At 39.7% G+C, this 22,599-nt stretch overlaps 1 protein-coding gene across 2 annotated transcripts in view; it reads right to left on the bottom strand.

Annotated features, from left to right (window-relative positions):
* The window catches only part of sog (chordin short gastrulation), a 297,986-nt gene that overhangs the window by 87,725 nt on the left and 187,662 nt on the right, over window positions 1–22,599 (bottom strand). For both annotated transcript variants that reach the window (XM_090387991.1, XM_090387990.1), the window contains exon 5: window positions 4,166–4,283. In XM_090387991.1, the coding sequence (XP_090244117.1) occupies window positions 4,166–4,283 (118 nt within the window). The remainder of the gene's footprint in view (window positions 1–4,165; window positions 4,284–22,599) is intronic.

Consider the following 22,599-nt stretch of genomic DNA (forward strand, 5'->3'; position numbering starts at 1 on the left):
TTTTACCTTTCTTTTCTTACATCTATATCAAGTGCGCATCTTACCATTCTGTGATAATTTCCAACATTTACGTTGTTCAGGACAGTAACATCATTCACGATATATCTTCTGTTAGTGAGGATGAAGTCGATTTCATTAGTTTTTAATCCATTTGGGCTCTTCCATGTCCACTTTCTGTTTCCCCTTTTCTTGAAAAAAGTGTTCATTACTGACATTCCTCGAGATTCTGCAAATCCCACAAGTCTTTCACCTATTTCATTTCTTTCACCAATTCCAAAATTTCCTATAGTTCCTCTTTCTGCGCTTTTTTCTCTCTATCGAACCTTAGCATTGAAGCCCCCATAATGATAGTGTAGCGAATTTTCTGGTTATCTAGAAGACTCTCAATTTCGGTGTACATTTCTTCAACCTCTTCATCATCACAGCTCGATGTTGGTGCATAAATTATTATAATCTTTAGCTTATACCTCTTAGAAATCCTGAGTAGTAGTCTTGACACCCTTGGTGATGTACTTTTGAATTCCAAAATGTTGTTTTTTATATCTTTATGGACCAGAAAGCCAACTCCACCTATACCCCTTTCACTGTTTCCATTGGTGTACAGCAGATTTCCACTTGATAAACTTTATAAGTGATTCATTTCTTCTTGTTGTTTCAGCCAAACCGATGATGTTCCAATTCGCATTTTCTAATTCCTTTTCCAGCTGTAATATCATAGTTTTGCTGCATAAAAAGGAGATAAATCAGAAATTGGAAATTATAGACCAATTACCTTGTTATCCCACATCTACAAGTTTTTCACAAGAGTCATTACTAACAGATCGGCGCGTTACTCTTGCCCAACTGGCCGTCCAAATGAACCATGGGGCCACCAGAAAGTTCTCCAACACGACAGTGTAGCGAATCCTGTTGCGCATTGGGCTCCGGAGCAGACGTTTGGTGACAGCACCCATCCTGACGACCGTTCATCGCAAACAACGCCGTCGGTTTGCACAGCAATACCGATACTGGACTCCGGCTGAGTGGCAACGGGTGGCCTTCTCCGATGAGTCACGGTTTCTGCTCCACCGAGTGGATGGAAGGTGGCCTATTAGGTGTGAAACCTCTGAGAACAGACACCCGAAGGCAGAAGGCAGGCTGGTGGTGGCTGCTGGGGAATGTTTTCATAGCATGGCTTGGGTCCGCTGATACCTCTGGAGGGCACCCTGAACGCAAATAGTTACCTATCGATCGTCGCCGATCAGGTACACCCGTACATGTTGACCGTGTTCCCTGGGGGCGATGGTATCTATCAGCAAGACAATACGCCATGCCATGTTCCCAGAGTTGTCTGTGAGTGATTTGAGGAGCACGACGCAGACTTCAAGCTACTCCCTTGGCCACCGAATTCCTCGGATCTTAAACCAGTTGAAAATCTATGGGACCACCTCTATCGACACATCAGACGGATGGATCCTCCACCAAGGAACCTACAGGAACTCCGGGGTGCACTGCAGTCAGCATGGTCACAGATACCCGTACAAACCTTCCGCGGACTTATTGAGTCCCTCACACGGCGGCTGGCTGCGGTGCATGCTGCGAAAGGCACATATTCTGGATACTAGGTAGGTGGTCATAATAATGTGACTGGACCCTGTATAGTATAAATGAAAGTTGAAATGACATTCATGAGATTGGAAACCTTCAAGCACTAAGCAGCTTCAGAAGAAAGCAAGTTAAAATATGATATGTATTGTGAATTATATCTTGAAGTACATGTAAAGATGGCAGGTTGAATGTTCATTGTGCCAATCTAAAGAAATAAAGCGAAAGGAAAGTAAAAATATAAAAATAAGAAGGTAAACAGAGGTAAAAATTGTAAAAACAATATAGATCTCAGCTACCATCTTTACATACACTTCAAGTTTTTATAGATGGTAAATAATAATAATTATGATGTTAACGACTCTCAAGCATAGCTTATATTCGTATAAATGTAATAGTAATCGTGGCATGTGATGCAAGAAAGCAAGCATATGAGCTTATGTAGCATCAGCCAAAAAAAAAAAAAAAGATTTTACACAACCATTCCCTCTAAATGTTTGTCCAATTCCTCCTTAAATTTATTTAACCTGTCAACTTCCACAACGTCAGATGGAAGTTTATTCCAGCAATTAACCACCCGCTGGCTAATGGCAAATTTCTGCACATCTATTCTAAAGCTGTCTTTCCTCAATTTGAATTTATGCACCCTTAGGTTCGTAATCTGAATAAGTGGAAGAATCCCATCAGAAATCAGCGTTCTCAAACCATTCAAGGCCTTATACACCTCAATCAGATCACCTCGCAAGTGCCTAGAGTCTCCAGCCGCTGCAATTTGCAGAACTTCAGCTCTCTTGGTAAGAGGATCCCTTCATTCCCCTCACCAATCTTGTTGCCCGTCTCTCTACACGCTCAAGCAAATCTACATCATTCCTAAAATGAGGCCTCCAGACCTGTACGCAGTACTCAAGGCGTGGCCTGACCATTGCGTTATACAGAGGGATAATCACCTCCTTTTCCCTGCTAGCAAAATTCCTATATATCATTGACAAAACCCCATGACCTGCTCTTGCAGTCTGTCTGCATTGTTCAGAAAACTTCATATCTGACTGCACAATTACTCCCAGGTCTTTTTCATTTTCTACCACCCTAAGTGTAGTACCACACAGTTGGTACGTTCCTCTGGGATTACTTCTACCCATATGCAGTACTTTGCATTTGTCAATGTTAAACTTCAGTTGCCACTTCTCAGCCCATCTTCCCAAATTTTCTAGATCCTGTTGCAGTAGCACACTGTCATTAACAACCCTGCCAACCTTTGTATCATCTGCAAACTTCGACACTTAGCCTGATATACCTTCATCAATATCATTGGTAAATTTACAAAACAACAGTGGACCCAACACCGAACCCTGTGGGACTCCACTAATAACATTAGTCCACGAAGAGCAGCGCCCATTGATTACCACCCTCTGTCTTCTCCCACTCAACCATCCTTTTATCCATTGTAGCAACTTACCCTTAATACCATTCTGCTCCAATTTGTACAGTAGTCTTCCATGCGCAACAGTGTCGAAAGCTTTCCAAGTATATGATATCAAAATTATTTTTGATATCATATATTATGTCTGTATAAGTCACTGTTCACGGTTCAATTTGCAAATAGCCTCGATAACACACGCAATTTATGGACATATTACACGTGTGCAGATGAGTTGGTGCTCAGGTGGCCCTAATATGACTGGTTTTTTATTTTGTTGTTGTTTTGTGAGCTGAAAAACCCGGAATAACTCACGGGAGATGGGAACTACTCCCGTTACCTGAGAAGAACGGCTAACTACAGCTTCGATTGAAGATCAATTTAAAAATTCCGCCAGTCGTCGACGGAAATCGAACCCAGGCCTCTACAAACCAATGAGGTGCCAAAGCGAGGTTTTTCTGTCCGGCGGACAGTAAAACCTCGCTTTGTAAAACCCCGGCGGACAGTAAAATGGATAGGGTAGGACCTATCCATTAAATCTGCTTGTTTTTTAACTCGAAAGAAATACTTATAGTCGCCTAAGTTGCCAAACCGTTGTGAAATGCTGTACTATGAAATAATATCAAAAAGAAATATTAAATGCTGTAATACTATATTTTACTTGTACTTATCGCGTGGAACAGAAGAGCTCGAAATTTTGCTTTATCATATAGTGACAGTGTAAACGCTAATTAAAGCTTATTCAGAGCCCGAAAAGAATTCAAGCATTCGATTATCCTCGCTGGAGTTTGATGACGCCCTGTGATGTCTGATGCGCTTGGCAGGCTGATGAAAGGTGATGTGTGATCTCCGAGAGCTCTAGCACTATTGTAAAAATATTTTAACTGATAAAAATACCAGTTGAATGTGGCAGTTACGTCGCCTGTACCGTACGGACGATAAGCTTGGTTCAGTGAACGCTGTCCGTTAATTGAAAAGTCCGTTAAAACGAGGGCTTATTGTATATGTATTCATATAATGATAATAATAATTACAATTTGATGTATACTGTGATGATTAACTATAAAAGAAAACGTTAATTTAAATCAACTACAACTGAACTTAATATCATATAAATTAAAGCACACAGCAATGAGTAGGGAACATTGTAGTTGGAAAACTTACTCCGCATAATGCACTGTGTAGTGAAGGTCACGCTTTGCATAGGTAAGATACCCCCTAGCAGCGCCTTCTGTACGCATTACTTGCTGTAAACCACGTCCTGTTAACAGCACGGAAAATTCTGCAAAATAAAAAGACATTTTTAATAAATACATTAATATTACAAGGTCACTGCTGCTGCGAGTAACCTTAATTTACCTTACAAAGATTATAAAAATTTAAATGTAATATGATAAATGGGCGGTGGCATAATGTGCTGTTTTGTATTAGAGTCCAGATCATCATGGAATTTTTGGAGTTATGTCTTGCTGCTGTTCTGGGAATTATTAAATTGATTTCAATGTTGGTATGGTTTGATTTCACACATCTCGCTTCGATGAAGATAAGCTGACAGTTAGGAGGCTCCGGTTTATCACGTTGTAGTAGAGATTCGTATAAAAGAGTATATATGTATTTGAGGGTCGTAGGATGAGGAGATACACGTAGCGGGTTTGACAGACGTATATTTTGCGATATACCGTGAATTCCAGACTCTTATAATGGCAGTCTGTTGTCAATATTGGGCGCCGTGAAAAACAAACATCTCCATTGCCGAACCCTATGGTGTCAAATTGTGTGTTCCGTACACAATAAAGTCATGATGTCTTGTAGTGCAGTATTTGCATGATTTAATATTGTTAAACTCCGTAAAACATAACAGGTGGACTGATAGAGGTATTTTTACATCAGTGACGTCATCTTTCTTCGTGACTTTCCTGAGAAAGAACTCGCAGAACTAGTTTTTTTTTTTTCCTTTTTTTTTTTTTCTCTTTTCAAAGTAGAAACAGTTTAAAAATAACACTGACCTAGCCACCCACATTAAAACCAGCCAGAGGACCAGCCAGATAGTTTTATAGCCATTTGTTCCATTTATGTAAAAGCGTTAATCCATAATTAAGATGAAATGCAGAAATACAAACTCGTTCACACGCACTCGTTCTTACGCATCACATCGTTGTCTTGCACAGTCATCGTATATAGGTTACTAGCTGTTTTCTTTCTGTTAAATCACAAAGCACTTGTAGTAAATGTTTTTATCTCACTGGGCAGAACCGCAGTGTAAGAGTTTCAATTAATCGAGTCAGCCTACAAGTGTTGAAGTCATTAAACTCCTTCTTATGGTTGTGTTCGAAACTGGATGCTTCAAGAAATGATGGGGAAGGGGGAAGGGACAGGAAGAAATAGCAGTTGGTGCTGCACAAACCTTGGCCCGCTTCTCATTAGAACTGTCTCGCAAGGGTTCTCAAAGAATAAAGGCGCCAGCTATCATTTAGTGTTCTTGGGGTAATTTCAGCAGCGATTGTCTCGTGGGACACAAGGTTAAGAAGACTCATTTTTGTTGCTTGTTAACAGTTGGATCAATCCCATTCAGCTTTATTCTCGGTCTCAGTCTACTTCACTTTTTTTTCTGAGCATGTATAACTCACTTGTTCCTGAGATATCGTATGTGTGCAAGAAGAAATGAACTAAATAAAAAGGAAAAAAGTAGTTAGTTATAATAATAATAAAAATAAAAATACTCAAAACGGGCACCTCCAGTTTAGTTCCCCATTTTTAATAGGGCCCGGCCCACCAACATCAATAGGCACCGGCTAGTCGACTTACCTCCGGCTCGGAGCATTTTTGCCCTGCAGACACCCCATCAGAGGGTCGACACCGAACATGTCTTTTATATACCGGTTCTTGTGGCAGCCATGACGACCATGCCAGCAGCTAGGCGAGGCTCGTGGCCAGCCCTAACCCCGGGAGCCTGTTGTCTTCTAATCCTTCTTATGCGTGCCGACCGCCAGTTAGGTACGCAGACACACCCTCGGCTGCGGGTCTTGTAAGTTTTTTCTTTCTTTCTTTTTTTTATTTTTTACTTCATAGACATCCCGTGTAAACACGGGACCAACAAAAGCGTTCCCGAATATCCATTTTCTCCTCCTTCCTCTCAATATGAGCGTTACAGAATCGCAGTCGTACTGCCCTACACACACTTGTTAACGTCACATCAGCGTGTACGTGTGAAATAAATATTCCCTTGGATTAAAACTGTCAAGTATTGCTGTGCAGAGATAATTTTCATGTCCACAGCTGACATCGCTCCATTGTTTTCAGCCTCATGTCAATGCAATTTTTCTGTAATTATTGAGACTACTTCTGAGTAGATTGGTTGTTTTGAATTTCCGAGACAACTAAGGCCACGAGGCGTCACTGTATTGTATCTGTAAAATGCGTTCTTCTCTTGAACAGCCTAGCACATTTATTGGAAAACCAAGGTTTAGATAAAGGACGAGATTTTAAAGTGGTGTGTGGAATAAAGGATTCCATTCCTACAAGAATAATTTCACTGACACGATCTGAGCAAAAGTTGACATCAGAAGTTTTGAAACAGTGATCCAACCAAGGAAAAGAAGAAAAGAAATCTCGCAGGTCATCCCATTTTGCATTCTTGTAATGATAAACAACACAACGTTGGGAATAGCCATGGGATAAAGACTCCATTGGAGAGGAGACAATCGCCAAGTTGTGATCTGAGGTGCCTAAAGGACCACTCACTTCGACCGTGTACTTAGAGGAGTTGTTTGTGAGAAAAAGATCAAGCTTGTTGGCTGAATGGTTGGGATTGTCCGGTATTCTTGTAGGTAAATGGACAATCTGTGCAAGGTCATTAGTAATTGCAAAAGCCTCAGCATCTCGACCAGCTGCGTCGGTGTGACTAGAAAACGGAAGCCAGCTGGAGTTGTGAACATTAAAATCACCAAGGAAAATTACCTCACTGTTAGCAGAGCTCAACGGGAGAAAGTCAAGTTGCAAAGAGCTCCAAGTGATTAGTGGAGTTGGGAGAACGGTATGGTTGTATCGGAACGGTATAATTTATCGACAACAGAAAAACCACGTATATTTGTGAAATGAACTAGGAAGTGTTTGGGAGGTTTAGATCTTTTTGCAGATAGGTTCACTGTATTAGTTTAAAAATTCATGGTGTATTCAATAGTAAGAAAAAGTGGGGGGGACATGCTGTATGAAGTAATGAAATTATTGGATATGACGTGCACATGGTAAGAATATACCCAGATCCTTGACATAACGTGGCCTCAACAATGCTCCCGCATACACACTACTCGGACTCCCTCCAGTCACTGTCTGGCAGAGCAGAGGTAGCAAGATTATACAATAGCTGATCCAGAAGCCTCCTAAAGAGTTACCAATAGGTTCGGTCCGGTGTACTAACTAGCGGCCGGCCTGCGAACACCGTTTTAGAGCTGTACCCTCGAAATGTAAGGAAGATTGGATCTCACCATGATGTTCATCATAACCTCAAAAGGTATCAGTCATACTATATGATGGAAGAGATGGGGAAGGGTTTACCAAAACTTAGCACTGGAGACTAAACATGGGTTCCACCACTTCAACTATCCAATAAGCAAAGTGATGGTATTGCACCGGTTGATGAGAGTCATCTACCACCTAGTGTTGCCTAGTAACACAGAGGGGCGGCAATCTTCTATGTGGTGTGTGCGCCATACCTCGATCCCTGCTTACGTTGGTTCACATCTGGGTGGTTACCCATATTGTGCTTGTGCATGGAGGTTATATCTAGGATTACTAACAGTCCCTTGACTGCGTTCGGACTTCGCCGAAATTGGGTCCACTTGATTTGAACATCACCCGAATATCAGTTCCATCAGCGTTTTAGACTCCAAGGTAGCAAGTGCAGCTTCTCTGGCATATCTGAGAGAATGTCTGTGACAACCTCAAGGACCAGATTCCAATTCTTCAGTTTCATTTTCTGCTTAAACCAAACCTCGCAACAATTTTAAAGCAGTTATTAATCAGTCCAAACTAGATTTTGAACAGGCTAAGAGTAGAAAACTTGCGTCTTGCTCTAATAGCAGCCGAACATTCTGGTCTCTTGCCAAAGCTATTGGTCGCAACTTTTGCCCATCTCTGCTCCCACCTCTGTCAAAACCAGATGGTTCTGTCGTCACTTCAGCCAAGGATAAAGCTGACCTGCCAGCATCCCATTTTTCTACCAACTCATGTATTAATGATCTTGGTAAAACACTCCCCACCATTCCCAACACGCTCCATTCAATGCCTTCTGTGATCGTCCGTCAAAAGGATGTCAGAAGGACTTTGGCGAATCTAGATGCTACGAAATCTCTAGGTCCTGATGGTATTTCTCCACTTGTCCTCAAAACCTGTGCTCCTGAACTTAATCCTGTTCTTTGCTGCCTTTTTTCACTTTCTTATTCCAAAGATGTTTTTCCTTCTGCTTGTAGATTTGCTCATATCCAGCCAGTTCCTAAAAAGGGTGACAAATCCCTCCCATCAAATTACTTCTTCAAACACCACATTCCAATCACAGCATGACCTCGTATACAGCATCCCATGAAAAAATTGCGACGCTGTTTATGTAGGATCTACCATGGGAGTGGCACAGCTTCGAGCAAAACAACACGAAGCTTCTGTGCGGGCGGGTCGTTCAAATGCATCGGAACTTTCGTTCCACGTAATAAATGAACGACATTCATTCAGCTTTAATGAAACAAAAATTATAAATATTCAACACAACTATCACAAACTACTTATTGCAGAAACCTTAGAGATGAAACTACATGAAACTTCAATCAATATCCGTAGGCCATTCCTATTGTCCGACGATTGGTCACTTATACGCATGCGTGAAGAACAAACACTACAACATAAGACAAAAGTTTTGGATTAATTGTGAGTTGCTGTATTCCTGTGAACATGACTCCCGAAAAGTTCTAGTCCGACTTAAGGAATGTAGAGAATAATCCCCCCCTTCCCCCCATATCCAATTTTATTAGACCCCTAAATTTAACTCAAAAGTTCAGCTATAGGACCAAAAGAAATAAGATGTCCCACCGGGTTTACAAAATAGATATCGCCATCCTCAAGAATTAATAGCGAGTTGGACTAGGAGAGTTGGAAAAGAAGCTTCCTATATCTAAAATAAAGGTAATCCCTGCTGATTTATAATATAATAGAATATAGGAATTATCGAGCACTTAATAGCTCTCAGTTATCAAACTCTTTCTAAAGTAATGGAGAAATCAATTAACTGTCAACTCTTAAACTACCTAGAAACCTTCCGTCTGATCAACCATCGCCAGGATGGATTCGGTCAGTGTCGATCAACTGGTGATATTCTGGCTTATGTTACCCATTTATGTACAAATTCAATGGAAAATGTTCGGTGAAACACAAGCAGTTTCTCTTGACTTCTCAAAGGCTTTCGATCGTGTTTGGCATAAAGGTCTTCTAAACAAGCTTCCATCTTATGGTCTGCCAACTGTTTTTTGTAATTGGTTATCCAGTTTTCTCTCTGATCGCTCACTGAGGGAGATGGTAGATGGCTCTCTGTCTTCTTACTTCTCTACTAATGCTGGTGTCCTCCAAGGTTCAGTTCTTAATCCCACTCTTTTCTTCTTGCATATTAATGACCTTCTTCCCTTGACTGGAAATCCTATCCATAGTTTTGCCGATGATAGCACATTGCATTCCACTTTCCATTTTGAGAAACCTTGCCCTGCTCAATTAGCTTCAACTTCTCGAATATCTGCTACTAATTCCTTAAATGCCAATCTTCATGTAATTCTCCAGTGGGGCAAAGACAACTGAGTTGATTTCAACCCTTCTAAAACTCAATCTTGTCTTATATCTCGCAAAAAGGGTTCTTCTGTCCTATGCTTATCTTTGGTGACACTCCAATTTCTAGGCAAAATGATATATCTCTTTTGGGAATTACCCTGACTTCTAATCTCTTTTGACACAAACACATTCCAAATATTGCTTCCTCTGCATCCAAAAAACTTGGTCTTCTCTTTCGCGCTCGGCGTTACTTTTCTTCCAAACAGCTGTTCACTCTGTATAAATCGCAAATCCGCCCTACCATGGAATATTGTTCCCACTTCTGGGGCGGTGCCCCCAAAACCTCTCTCTCAGGCTTCTAGATTCCATTCAGAAGAGGGCAGTTAGGTTAATTAATGACTCCTCTCTAACAGAAAGTCTCCACTCGCTGTCTCATAGACGTATTTTTCTGCTGCATGCCTTTTCTACAGATACTTCCATGGGCACTGTTCTTCCGAATTGACTTCTATAATTCCCGCTCTCTCTTTCAAAACAGTCTGAACACCTGCCGCCACCAGCCAACATTTACTGTCCAACTTCAAACTCACAGAACCAACTTTTCATCTTTCTCGTTTATTCATGCAACTGCCTTTTTCTGGAACAACCTTCCTTCATACGTATTTCCTGAAAATTACGGTCTACAGAAGTTGAAGTCTAATGTCAACAAATATCTTCTTTCGTGTTCTCAACCTCCAACCCAAGCATGGTGCTAAGTACTATAGGTTCTAATACCTCTCTCTCGTGTTTGGTGATTTCAAAAAAAAAAAAAAAAAAAGCGTATATTCTCTGATAGTTTCCTCTACTTTTCAAGATGAAAAACCGGGAAGGAAAAACGTATAACACTCGCCCGTGACCAACTAATTCGGACATTTTATTAAATAAATGAATAAATAAAATAAGATAAAATCGTAAAAGTTCCTTCCGAATTAATTAATTAGAACCAATTGCTTTTCCACACAGTATTCTCATAGGAAGACAGTGGTTATAACCACTATGCGGACCACGAGGCGCCAATCTGATTACAAATATGAAATATAATAGAGTGATAGCTGTGATTTGAGTTACCTTATGCAGTCTGTTTTTTTTTACTCTGGAATTGTCCCCCAGAGAAGCCTGCCCAACTTCTGACAACATCAGGTGTCCCTTTTTGAGACAGCACGTACTCTACTCGGACTGGTCCATCTTCTCGTGGTGTGGATGAGTACCCAGAATCATCTCTCCATGTGACTGATGCTTCTAGATAGCCAAGTTGCCAGAACACAACAGAATATGCACACTCTTCACACAAACACACACCAACCACATTTCTGGTTCTTTTACAGTAATTCTGTTCTTTATAGAGTTATGAAGCAGAGGTGAACAGACGTTCAAGGTGCCACCCTTTACATATACATTTATCCATGTTACCCAGTCAATGTGCGTAGAGGAACTGTTATGGGTTTTTCATTCCGTGGCTGAGTTAGTCGGTGTAAGGGGTGGACAGCAATGTCTTACCCCCCCTCACTCGCTCCAGAAACTTTGATTTTCCGTGCAGCACACACAATTTTGGGATATAATACACATGGATGTGTGAATTAGTTTTCAGGTTGCCGTGAGACCGCCTAACTCAGCCACGTTGTGAGAAAGGTCCATAAAAATTCGTCGAGTCATTTACGGCATTCGAATTCAAGTCTTTTTCACCCAGTGTGGCGAGTACAGTGATTATATCAACTGTGCTACCCACCAGGGCACAGCCTTCGCCAGATATCGTATAACTCAACACGCTGTGAAAAATCCCATAAGAATTCCTTGCTTAATTGATGAGATTCGAACGTGGCCTTTTCCATCCAGTGTCTGGTTGTTGTGTTAGGGTTTTAGGAGCATCAGCGACTAAGGCCATATTGCTCCGTGTGTACTGTCTGTAAATTGTGTGTGTTCTGTGGTCGATTTGCTGTTTGCCTGAGACCGACTAACTCATCCACGTTGTAAAAAGGTCCATAAAAATTCCTCCCGGCATCGATGGGACTAGAACTCAGGTCTTTTTCACCCGGCGATCCTACTAACTATCTATCCACGAGGGCCCCTCAGTGTCGGGAGGACGGCGTTATATTCACTCTACTGTCTGCGTGAGCAAACAATACGAGTTCTTTCAAAAGAGAACAACTAGAGATTAGTAGAGATTAGATTACTGCATTACTACATAATGGGAATACATATTGATGTTGCATGTTTATTAGTTCATTATTTAAAAAATCAAAATGGATTTCGAAAGGTGATTATGGTTTGATTATCATCAGTGTATTGACTATGATGTAACCATAATCTTTTCATCACAGAACGTTTTCGATTCACTTTCATTTTATTAATGTGTTGCTAATGAGAACCAATTGCGATTTACAATACCATTCTGTTTACCGCTGTGCGGAGAAATCTTAAGAGAGTGTGGAACATTCGTACAACGCGGTATTGCTTCAACTATGACAATGATGGTCCTAGCCACTGAAATCCCAGGAAAGTAGGTGGCAGGACCCGCCAGAGTACTCTAGCTACAGTGGTACACCCGGTCAGCCTCCCCGTGGCACGATGCGGTAACGTCGGGTCCCACTAGGGGCTCGGCGGCTAATAGACCGGAGGAACAAAGGGCACAACACAATATACAGCACATGACCCCCCACACACTTCAAATCTCTGGCCCCGATACAATGTACACCCGCGGAGATGGGAGAAATCCCAGGAGCCGTTAGACACTAACATACCTTATACTTTATACCTTATATGACAATGATGCGTTTCATAAGCAGGACAGCTAAACCTTTTTCCTAACCACGAATCAGAACAAAGACATCCTACATTCCATCATCATCTCTACTCACCAATTGATACAGCCATAAATTCGCTTTCAGCGACTGCAACGCTGGGGCCAACAAAGTGCCACAATTTATGTCACAACCACTAAGGTCCATCTTCATCAGAATTTTCACCACAAGGATGTGATACCGCATCCAAAAGTTCGAAATCCCACTCTCTACTCACGCACTTTCGGCATCATCTTCATCTTTGTTTCTGTTCTGTGGTCGCCCCAAGACTCTCGTCCAAATCCACCTATTATTATTTTCGCACATGTACTCTATGAATATTACAGGTGGCCTGAACATTATTATATTCAGGCCACCTCAACACCAGGAAGCAATCACACCTGGGCAGCTGCTTCCTGGTGCCCGTTCCAGGCACGCTTTCCAACCTGGGTCTACTAAAGCTCTTATTGTGCGAATTGGCACTAATCCTGCACCCACCTAAGGTAGTGCTATACAGGTCGATGCCAACATCCCGCACTTAGGCTGCCCAAACCTGAGTGCCAGAAAAAAAAATAATAAATAATAATAATAATAAAATAAAACAAATAAATAAATAAAGATAAAATAACAAATTAAAATAAAATAAAAATAAAAATTAAACAAACAAATAAATAAATAAAGATAAAATAACAAATTAAAATAAAATAAAAATAATAATTAAACAAACAAAAAAAAATTCAATTAAATTTCTCCCCACATAGCCAAAGTAAACCAGGGGGAAAAAATATATAAACGACCTGCCATTTCATTTATGAAAAAACACATTGCAATCCTGCACCAAGTAGTCAATACTAATTATACTGGTGCCAGCATCCCGCGTTCTAGTAACTCACTAGATTGCCAGCAAAGAGAGAGAAAGAGAGAGAGAGAGAGAGAGAATATATATATATATATATATATATATATGTACATATAAAAAAATAAGTAAAATAAAAATAAGTAAATAACAATAAAACATTTAAAAAAATAATAAAATAAAAATCCCCCCCATTCACAAGACTAAATTAAGCCAGGGAGGAAAAAAAAAGAGTGTACAGCATTTATGAACTGTAAGCAACAGAAAAGAGAGTTATCCTCTTCTTAAAAACTAATCTTGCAAAATTTTGTAATGCTGAAAAGACTTCTTTATTTTCTAAACATACGTACTCTTGTCCTGTGACAAGGTGTGGCACAACAAGCATTAACTCCCTCCTGTAGTCCGCATATATGGGGCAATCAAATAAAATATGATCTCATGATTCCGGCAGTGTGCATGTACAATTAGGATGAGTTTCTAACCCAAAATAAAACAACTTTTGGTTCAAAGACCCATGTACCGTAATTAAATATGATGTTTCCATATTTGGATAAAACCGTTCCTTATTTTTGACATTGTGATTAAACCGCACATTGGGAATAAATAATCTGGTAACTTCTCCCGTTAAACTCTGCTCCCAACGATATTGCCACATCTCTACTAATCTACTTCTAATCACTTCCTTTTCTCTTTTAACATCATCCATACAAGTAACATTTATCCCCCAAAAACTTGTTCTTGCCCTTTTTCCTCAAGAAATAACAAAACGCTCTATAAATAGCATATAAATCTAAAGGCAATACCCCATCCAATTACCTGTATAGCATTTGTTGAAACTGTCTTGCATGCTCTTGCATCTTATAAAAGCCAACATTATTACTCTCTGTAGGGATAATAACTTTTGTCTAAACCTAACAATATTTATACGCTTAAATCATACAGAGACAGCGTATACAACAATTGGGAGAAATACCGCCTTATAATATAAACTCACGACCCTTTTCCCAAGTCCCCGATCAGTTTTTGTTACTCTAATAATTGCTGATGTAAATTTTTTGATCTTATTACTTATATAATCAAGATGCGGGAAAAATGACAATTTGTCATCTAGTAAAATTCCTAAATATTTAACTTGAGATCTCAAAGGAATTTGCTTTCCATTAATTATTAATTTCGCTGGCCTTCCATAATCTAACTTGCCTTTCAGCAACATCATTACTGTCCTACTATCTGAGATCTTAAGTTTATTTACACCTGCCCACATAATCAGATCTTTTACTATAACTCCCATCGTCTGCTCGAATACTAATCTGGATTTACCTTCGGTACATATTAGTAAATCATCTGCATATGCAACCAACTTACAATTCAGAATTTCTTTCTCCAGCCACCGATTTAACACCAAATTCCAAATCACCGGACCGAGCACCGATCCTTGTGGACAGCCTCTATTAATAGATCTACCAAATTTCAAATGTTGTGAATATACTTGAACTCTCCTACCACTTAAATAACTTCTTAATGTTTGATACAATATTTAAGGTGCCTCTGTAGCCAGGTGGGCAGGAGCAGTAGTGCATAGCACACGCTTCTTGATTAGACCCCGTACCCACCAAATACGGAGGATGCGGTAGGTCAGGGAATGACCACTGCATATTCCCAGCCCGGATAAAGGGTGAGGGTTAGCGTCAGGAAGGCATCCGGCCGTAAATATTGCATGCCAAAACAATAAAAACGCTTACCCCATATAATAATGGGAAAAGGCGAGGACAAAAAAAAAATGTTTGATACAATATTTGAGGATAATTTATTTTTCTTAATGAGCATAAAATGCTCTCATACCACACCTTGTCCAAAGCACCTTAGAAATCTACAAATAATGCCAAAACATATTTATTTGTTGATTGAACTATAACTCACTAATATATAGCATCCTCCGTTGAAAGACCTTTTCTAAATCCAAAATGACATATAAACTCCATTTTAGACTTAATAAACAAATATTCTAATCTTAAAAGTAACAACTTCTCAAAACTTTTTCCCAAATTTGCCAACAGCGAAATAGGTCTATATCCTCTAGGATCACTAACAGGTTTACCAGGTTTATGTATGAGCTTTAGAAGGGCAATTTTCCAGGACCCTAAAAAACTACCCTCCAACAAACACTTGTTATATCTAACTACCACTATCTCAGGATAATATTCATTCATTTTAGTTATACAATTATTTTCTATCATATCCATGCCTGGAATTTTATTTTAATTTAATTTAGAACATATCATTAATCACTCCTGAGTTGTGAACAGTTGTGTCATTATTTCCTACATAACAAAAATTATCAACCCTAATTTTCCTTTGTTCCTCAGTATCATCATCCATAGTATCATACACAAACAGCTCATCTGTAATCGTTTTAATGTTTGAAAGCCAATCACAAGTTTCTATATTATTTGAGCTAACCGTATTAATAACATTATTAATATGCAGTTTGTCTCTTGATAATTTAAACAAAAGTCCCCAGGGATCTGTATTCCCTGTTGTTAGTAGAAAATCCCTCCATGCAACTAACTTATGTTCATATATTTCTTTGTGATATTGTTTCCCTTTTAATTCTGTACAGTTCTTTAAACGCTAATGCATCAGCAGAATCTCTACTTCTACATCTTTGGTATTTCTTCCTAAGGGTAAACACTTCCCTTCGTAAAACTATCAAACCATTGTACCACCAAGGCACACTTCTTATTTTCTCTTTTCCTTTTAGCAGCTAACAGTAAAGCTCTATACAGAGCATTTTGCACTTAAAATGCATATTCAACAGCATTCAAACTGTTTAATTGACTCAAAATATTATCATCAAAAGATATTTCCAAATAATACTTAAATTTATTCCAGCTAATTCTTTTATACCCAAATCTTATATGATCAAATGCCAAATTACTATCTAAATGGAGATCAGTCAGCAATATATGAAACAATATGGCCCTGTGGTCACTACTGATGCCACCAAGCACCACATCCCAGTGACAAACTCTCCTGCTAAGTTGCTGATTTGCAATGGTAACATCAATATTGAAACTTCCATGCAAGTTATCAAATGTACAGGGTTTCCCCTCCACATTGAGAACACTTAAATTGTGGTTTAGAATAAATTCTTCCAGTATCCTACCTTTGTGGTCAACTATGGAACTGTGCTACAGTTTTGACTTGGCATTTGCGTCAACAGCAGCCAAAAGGTTTCCACTACCCACAGTTTCCATAATTGATTCCAGAACTGCAATGTATTCTCAATATCATGAGAGGGTGGGGGAGACAGTAAATTGAAGCTTGATAGAATGATATCACTGGAGTTGATATGTGCACACAGAATGTTTCTGTGTGCACATACCAGTAATAACAGTGACATTAATGCTCTTACACTGGTGTGTAATCCTTAAAACTTATGGACCAACACTATTTCTAATGGTCACAACTACAAAATCAACGAAATAGCCTGTGGCGATTTGCATAACTGTGGCCGTTCAGTAGAAAACTGGTGCACATGCAAAAATTTGAATCGTGATGGGAGGGCTCACATAAACAGATAAAAGCAGCAGTTCAGCAATTATGTGCAAATTACCGAATGCTGAGCACGATTGTTACGAACGTTCGATTGGTTTTATACAGCGCTATAGACAACGAAATGGCCAGTAGACATCTGGATAACTTTACCCGGGTTCGAATAATTGGGAAACTCGAGGAAGGTCGAAGTGCGAGGAGTTTGACTGCAGAGTTCGGTATCGCCCATACCATCGTCTCACGTGCGTGGTCGGCCTTCATAGCGACAGGTAGAGCTGTTCGAAGGACCAGTGGTGGTCGTCCACGAAAAACAACGCCCACTGATGACCGCTATGTACTTTTACAGGCCAAGAGGGACCGACACCAGACAGCGGGATCCATTGCAAACCAACTGCACAGGACGCAGGATATCGCGGTTTACTGTGGCCAGTGATTCCACAAAGGTGGACTGTTTGCCCGACAGCCAGTACGTTGGGTCCTTTTAATACCTGCCCATTGGAGACACCGTTTACAGTGGTGCATCGAAAACAAGGACTGGACAACAGCGCAATGGGATAAGGTGCTCTTTACTGATGAGAGTAGATTCAGTCTCAGCAGCGGTTCTGGACGTCAGCTAATTTGGCGAGAGGTTGGCACACGGTATCACCCCGCAAACATCACTGAGAGAGATCGATATGGCGGTCGAGGTGTTCTCGTCTGGGGAAGCGTTATCTTGGATGGACGTACACAGCTCCAGATACTGGAAGGCGGTACTGTAACCGGTGTACGCTACTGTACTGAGGTAATCCTTCCCCATGTGCGTCTGTTCCGAGGTGCCATTGGCCCCGAGTTCGTGTTTATGGATGATAACGCCACACCCTATCGCACTGTATTGATATGCTTTTGGAAAGTGAGGACATTGTTCGTATGGATTGGCCTGCCCATTCCATCGATCTAAAACCCATCGAACACATATGGGATGCTCTAGGGAGACGCCTAGCGGCACGTCCACACCCACCCACCAGAAAATGTTCAACAGCTGAAGATGGCGCTGACAGAGAAATGGACGATGTTACCGCAATAAATTATCAACAACGTTGTTGTAAGTATAGACAGGCAGTGCAAAGCCTGCATTGACATTAGATGTAGAAGTCCATACACTTTTAAATCTCTGGCCTTCCCAGTGAACTGGTACACCCACAATGAAAGCAACGCGGAGATGGGGGAACCCCCTGGTGCCGTTAGACGCTAAATACACTTAACACTTTGACATTAGATGTCAATGGATGGCCATATCTCCTACTGAGGACTACCTCTTCTCTTTGTTCCATCTTTGGCAGTGATGCATCTGTATCATGGCAGCCAGTGCTATGTTGCCATATTTGAATCAAGTCCCTCTGTACCGTTTTGTTTCTGTTGTTGTGTCGGTGTTGTTTCCTTCATCATTTCTGTACCTCACCAGTTTCCTTTAGTATGCTTTTCCCATATCCAGGCCACTCCTATGAAAACTTGACTGGTCCTTAAGTTTTGCACACCAGTGTATTAAAAATAGCAGTTGCTAATTTAGATTTATCATTATCTATGTACACTGCCCTTGCTGTAAGGGGAAGACCAGTCACCTTGTATAACTCTCCAAAGCAACCAATATATGGCTCTTGGAAACACACAATATCTAAATTCATCTCATAGGCCATAACCCTTGCCTCATCCATTAGTGACCTACTCCTTTGTGCATTTAATTGCATTATATTTATATAATCATCCTCACTATGATATTTAAAGACTCCATATTGCTCAAATAAAAACTCCCTATCCATTATTAACCTTTATACTTGCTATTTCCAAAGCTCTAGTATACTCTGGACACTTATTGTCCCGAACTGAATGATCACAACTTTTACCTTTCCTTTTACAATTGATACACATAGGACTCTTATCTTTATTAATACAGTCAGCAAACACATGCCCTCCTTGGGTACAGTGTCCACATGAAACAGATTTATGGGAACAATAGTTTGCAGAGTGTCCAAAACCTAAACATTTGAATCATTTATCTAGAAACATTTATTAAACATTTATATATGAATTTTCTAAATTTATGTAATGAATAACCAATGGCAGCCAGTTCCCCTGAAAAATACTGTTATACATATGAGGATCAATCCCAATTACCAATTTATCAACTTGATTTATTACCAGTTTTAAACCTAAATGATATTCCCTCCTTCACTTCCTCCTCAGTATGTCCATAATCTCTTAGGTTCTTACAATACAAGTCATTTACAATTTCTTCTTGTGTCATCTCTTTCGGTACATCATTAATTTATAAACTTGGATTAGTCAATTTAATTCTATCTTGTTTAATCCCCTTTTCAGTCAGTGCTTCTGACTCAATAATCTTACTTAAATCCTCCCTGCTGTCTGTTTCATTCAATAAACCTTTATTCCTAATTGTTCTTAAATTCCTTATCTTTACTTCTTTTAAATCCTGTTTTAGAGTTGTAATCACAACATCCTTTATACCCTGACTTGTTGCAAATTTAGTATCATCCTGAGCTCTCAATATTACAATGTTATTTTGATGTGGTTTCTTACTTTTCAAGCCACATTCTTCAATTTGAGAGTCTTTTAATACCTTTGTATTACAATACCTGCGAACCTTGATGTTTCGCCATATCCGCATAAGTTTGATGATGTTGCTGTTGATTGTCCAGGATACCAGGCAGAATTGATTGACCTCTAACTAAATCATCAAATAGAGTAGCCCTTGTCTGCAATTCCGGAAGATATCCAAGCCCTCAACGATCATAAAAATCCTGGAAAAAATTATTCTGCCCATCTTAATGGATCACGTCTTTGGAGATAAGCCGCCACAGATCCACTACGCCATCCAAAATCGGTCCACAGTGACGAACCTCCTTGCAACTACACGTAATATTTTGTCTGCTTTTGAACGGCACGAGAAACTCGCTATTTATACCTAGATATTGAAGCTCCTTTTGATGCCATCTACGTGTCGGCACTCCTGCCATTACTTGACTCCCACTATATAATCCAGTGTAACATCATCTGGTTCATAGCATCACTCCTCCATGACATGGTACTACAGATTGATTCTCATGGACAATCGCACAAGAAAGCTATCACTGCTAGCGTTCCAGAAGGAGGAGGAGCCTCCTTGTTTAGAGCCATCATCGCATCTCTTGTCCGCAATAATGAGGTTCATTACGTACGCAGATAATATAAAAATTCTGACGTTTGTTGCTCCCAACAATGACCTTGAGGCCACCACGAGTTTAAGAACATCACTTCATACCTCAAACAGCATGGAGTCTCAACTAATTCAAAAATAAAACTAATGGTTTTCTCCCTCAAACCAACCTCAAGTAATAGCTCCAAAGCTCGATAACGTTGTAATACCAGCCACTCCTACCCAAGCAGATTTGGGAATAGTATTTGACCTAAAACTTGGGTTTATGCTCACGTAGACAGGATTACGTCAAGAGCAGCCTCTCTTTTATGAATAGCTAAACAACATTTAATTTACGTTAAGATCATCAAATAATTAGTAAATACGTTAGAACAGTAATCTATACTCCACTCCTCTATGCCGTTGAAGTGCGGACATCGGTAGCTACCACTACGAAGAAGCCAATCCTTTTCTCAGAATTCTGGCTCCATAAATAAGCCAACCCCCACCACACAGGACAGACCTAAACCTTAGGCTACTTCAATGGGGATGCAGCGATTACCTGATATTATTGAAATACAGCGACTGGTAGGCACAGTTAAAATGATCACAGACCAAATCTCCACACTGTCCATTTGGGATTCGTGTTACTGGCGAGTACCCAAGCGAAATTCGGTCAACCCTAATACTCTGTAAGAAGCATCGGCGACTTCAAATGAAATATTAACTGAAGTACAGGACCTCGATGTCGAATTGAATAAGTTTTCCACTATTAAAACCTATAGGAAAGCAGTCTTAGCAGCTCGCTCGCATCACAGAAGTCAATAAGAGCAAGCTCGTGCTCCCCTCCTCTGTGTGTTATGGTAAAATTCGTTTGTTACGTGTTGGAGCTAAGTCTCACCATATCTATGCTTCCGTAAACCAGAACTCATCGATATGTATCCATGTATGAATATCATTCATGTATATTATATATATTGTAAATATAACCTTACGTGATGTAGAATTGTAAATATAACTTTACGTGATGTAGAATTGTAAATATAACTTTACGTGATGTAGAATTGTAAATAGAGTTAATACTTGACTCATGTGAGCAATCATTATAGCATATATTTTTTTTCCTTTTTACTTTTATATCGTGTGTACATAATTATTTAATTGTGATGTGGGCCCGTGGCCTTTGGCCGTGACGGGAGAGTTGCAACTTTACCCATACCCTACATTGTATTCATCTAGTTGGGATAAAGATTTCTCTCTGTTTCTCGTTATCCTCATCAAGCAATCTAACGTCGTGTTTAAACTCGTCTCAGTAAGTAGTATTGCTTGATATTTACAAGACGCGCTTTGACATGCTATCAGTATTTAATATTCAAATTGCTTTTACCTTTTGAACTACTCTTGTCAATTAGCCTATTACCGAGCTCATCTGCTGTGCTTTGCATAAAATTATCGAAAGCTGCGTTTAACCTAAAGCCATCAAATTTACTGACTCTTCAGCCTAGAAAATAAGATTGTCACGAGAAGCAGCAAATGGGATTCTCCATCCAGTATTATTAATTAGATCAGGGCCAGACAAGCTATGAAGGAAGCATCACACTAATAGAAATGTCCATTTTTGAATAACTGGAATACAGCGAAAAATTTAAAAGATGATATGCTTTCTAGAAAATGAGTTACCGACTTCAAACACACCAAAATAAAATCCAATATTCACAATTAAAGTGATTTCTTATCTTGTTAATATCAACCAAATTACGATACCATAAGTAAATAATGGCAAGATATAACTATAATAATATTTTGTCTTGATTCACTTATCCTCGATGCGGAACATGAGAAATTTATTTGATAAAATTTACAGACGTCGGTCCTTGGAAATGAAGAATTTCCGTTGAGGGGTGTGAACAAAATACACATGAACTCTAGTTGGGCAGAAATTTTACTGCTGGGATTGAAATGTGATGTTCTATATAAGAGATGTATATCAGTACACCTGATATACATCTAGTATTATTGAGTTATTAGTATTAATATTGTGTTCTATACTTTGAGTGACCAGTTTATTAGGTACCCCTACCCTTTTAATGAAATGAAGCGCTCCTTCGGCAGCAGTATGGCATGTTCATGCTACACAATATAAAGCGGGTAGGCAAATACGTAGGGATGCTGTACATTGTGTAGTTCAGTACGAGAGTGGTCATTACAAAATATTAAAATGATTTTGGACATGGAATAGTAGTGGACGTCAGACCATCGGCATGGGTATTTTTGAAACTACAAACCTGACGGAGTTTTCAAGTATGACTATGCCTCTTCAGTATTGAGACTGTTGTAAAAACCAAATGATATCCAGCAAACGGCGGTTCTATAGACAGAAACAGATCATTGATGCAAGAGG

Source organism: Mastigoproctus giganteus, chromosome 13 (genome assembly GCF_048544385.1).
Source record: "Mastigoproctus giganteus isolate SK-2022 chromosome 13, ASM4854438v1, whole genome shotgun sequence".
Lineage (NCBI taxonomy): Eukaryota > Metazoa > Arthropoda > Arachnida > Uropygi > Thelyphonidae > Mastigoproctus > Mastigoproctus giganteus.